The 803-nt window shown below is 36.5% G+C and overlaps 1 protein-coding gene across 1 annotated transcript; it reads left to right on the top strand.

Annotated features, from left to right (window-relative positions):
• The first annotated feature begins 29 nt into the window (after positions 1-29).
• On the top strand, positions 30-586 carry LOC106751502 (DNA-directed RNA polymerase I subunit RPA2-like). Its single transcript, XM_014632400.1, has 2 exons — positions 30-291; positions 369-586. The coding sequence occupies exons 1-2, from the start codon at positions 86-88 to the stop codon at positions 547-549; spliced, it is 387 nt and encodes a 128-aa protein (XP_014487886.1). The 5' UTR covers positions 30-85; the 3' UTR covers positions 550-586.
• Positions 587-803: the final 217 nt, after the last annotated feature.

The raw sequence follows: 803 nt of genomic DNA, 5'->3' as shown, positions 1-803 counted from the left end.
TTTTCTGCGCGTCCCGAAGAGATGGGTGATGCAAATGCCTTTCCTCACACAACGCGATCATTAATATCTGATACAGGGATACGACATGGAAGATGCGATGGTCATCAATAAGGCGGCGTATGATCGCGGTTTAGCGCACGGGATGATTTACAAGTCCGAGTTCGTCGACTTGAAGGATCAGCGAAGTTATTTCGCTCGCAATCCAGAAAAACCCGAATACGCGGATATATTAGATACTGATGGCTTGCCCATATTAGGTGCTCGTATCAAAGAAAATGATGTATACTATTGGTAAAAAACTTTCATGTGATGCATCTTTCATTACTTTGAAGATTTATCGACGCTATCCTATCGTTTGTATTTGACAGTTACTATGACGCAGACCAGTCCATCTACATTACCGGAAAATATCATAGCAAGGAAGACGCCTATATCGACAATGTGAAGCTGTGCGGCACGTTGAACAGTAAAAATGCACGAAGAGCGTGCATTACCTTCCGTATTCCCGTGAGTGCCATTTTTCCACTCATCCTCACTTTCTGTACATAATAGCCAATTCGATCACTCACACATCAGATTAGATACAAAAGGCAGTTACATGTAAAAAAAGTATCAGAATACAATGGTATGACATAGACACTTTGAGGATGAAATAATTAATGTATATTTTGCTAAATAATATTATAACATTATTATTAGGTGTTTAATTACTCAAAATATTTATATTAATTTATATTAATTATATATATAATTATTATCATGGCAAAATAAGTTTCCACGTCACTCATAAAGTATATATATTA

Source organism: Dinoponera quadriceps, unplaced genomic scaffold (assembly GCF_001313825.1).
Source record: "Dinoponera quadriceps isolate SergipeBrazil2010 unplaced genomic scaffold, ASM131382v1 C3880260, whole genome shotgun sequence".
NCBI lineage: Eukaryota > Metazoa > Arthropoda > Insecta > Hymenoptera > Formicidae > Dinoponera > Dinoponera quadriceps.
The sequence above is the reverse complement of the archived record's forward strand: the minus strand, read 5'-3'. Positions and strand labels throughout refer to the sequence as shown.

Excerpts from the sequence above, each read along its gene's own strand:
- LOC106751502 (XM_014632400.1), top strand. The coding sequence starts at position 86 with ATGGAAGATGCGATGGTCATCAATAAGGCGGCGTATGATCGCGGTTTA. Across the intron at positions 292-368 it reads GAAAATGATGTATACTATTG|TTACTATGACGCAGACCAGT; the intron begins GTAAAAAACTTT and ends TGTATTTGACAG.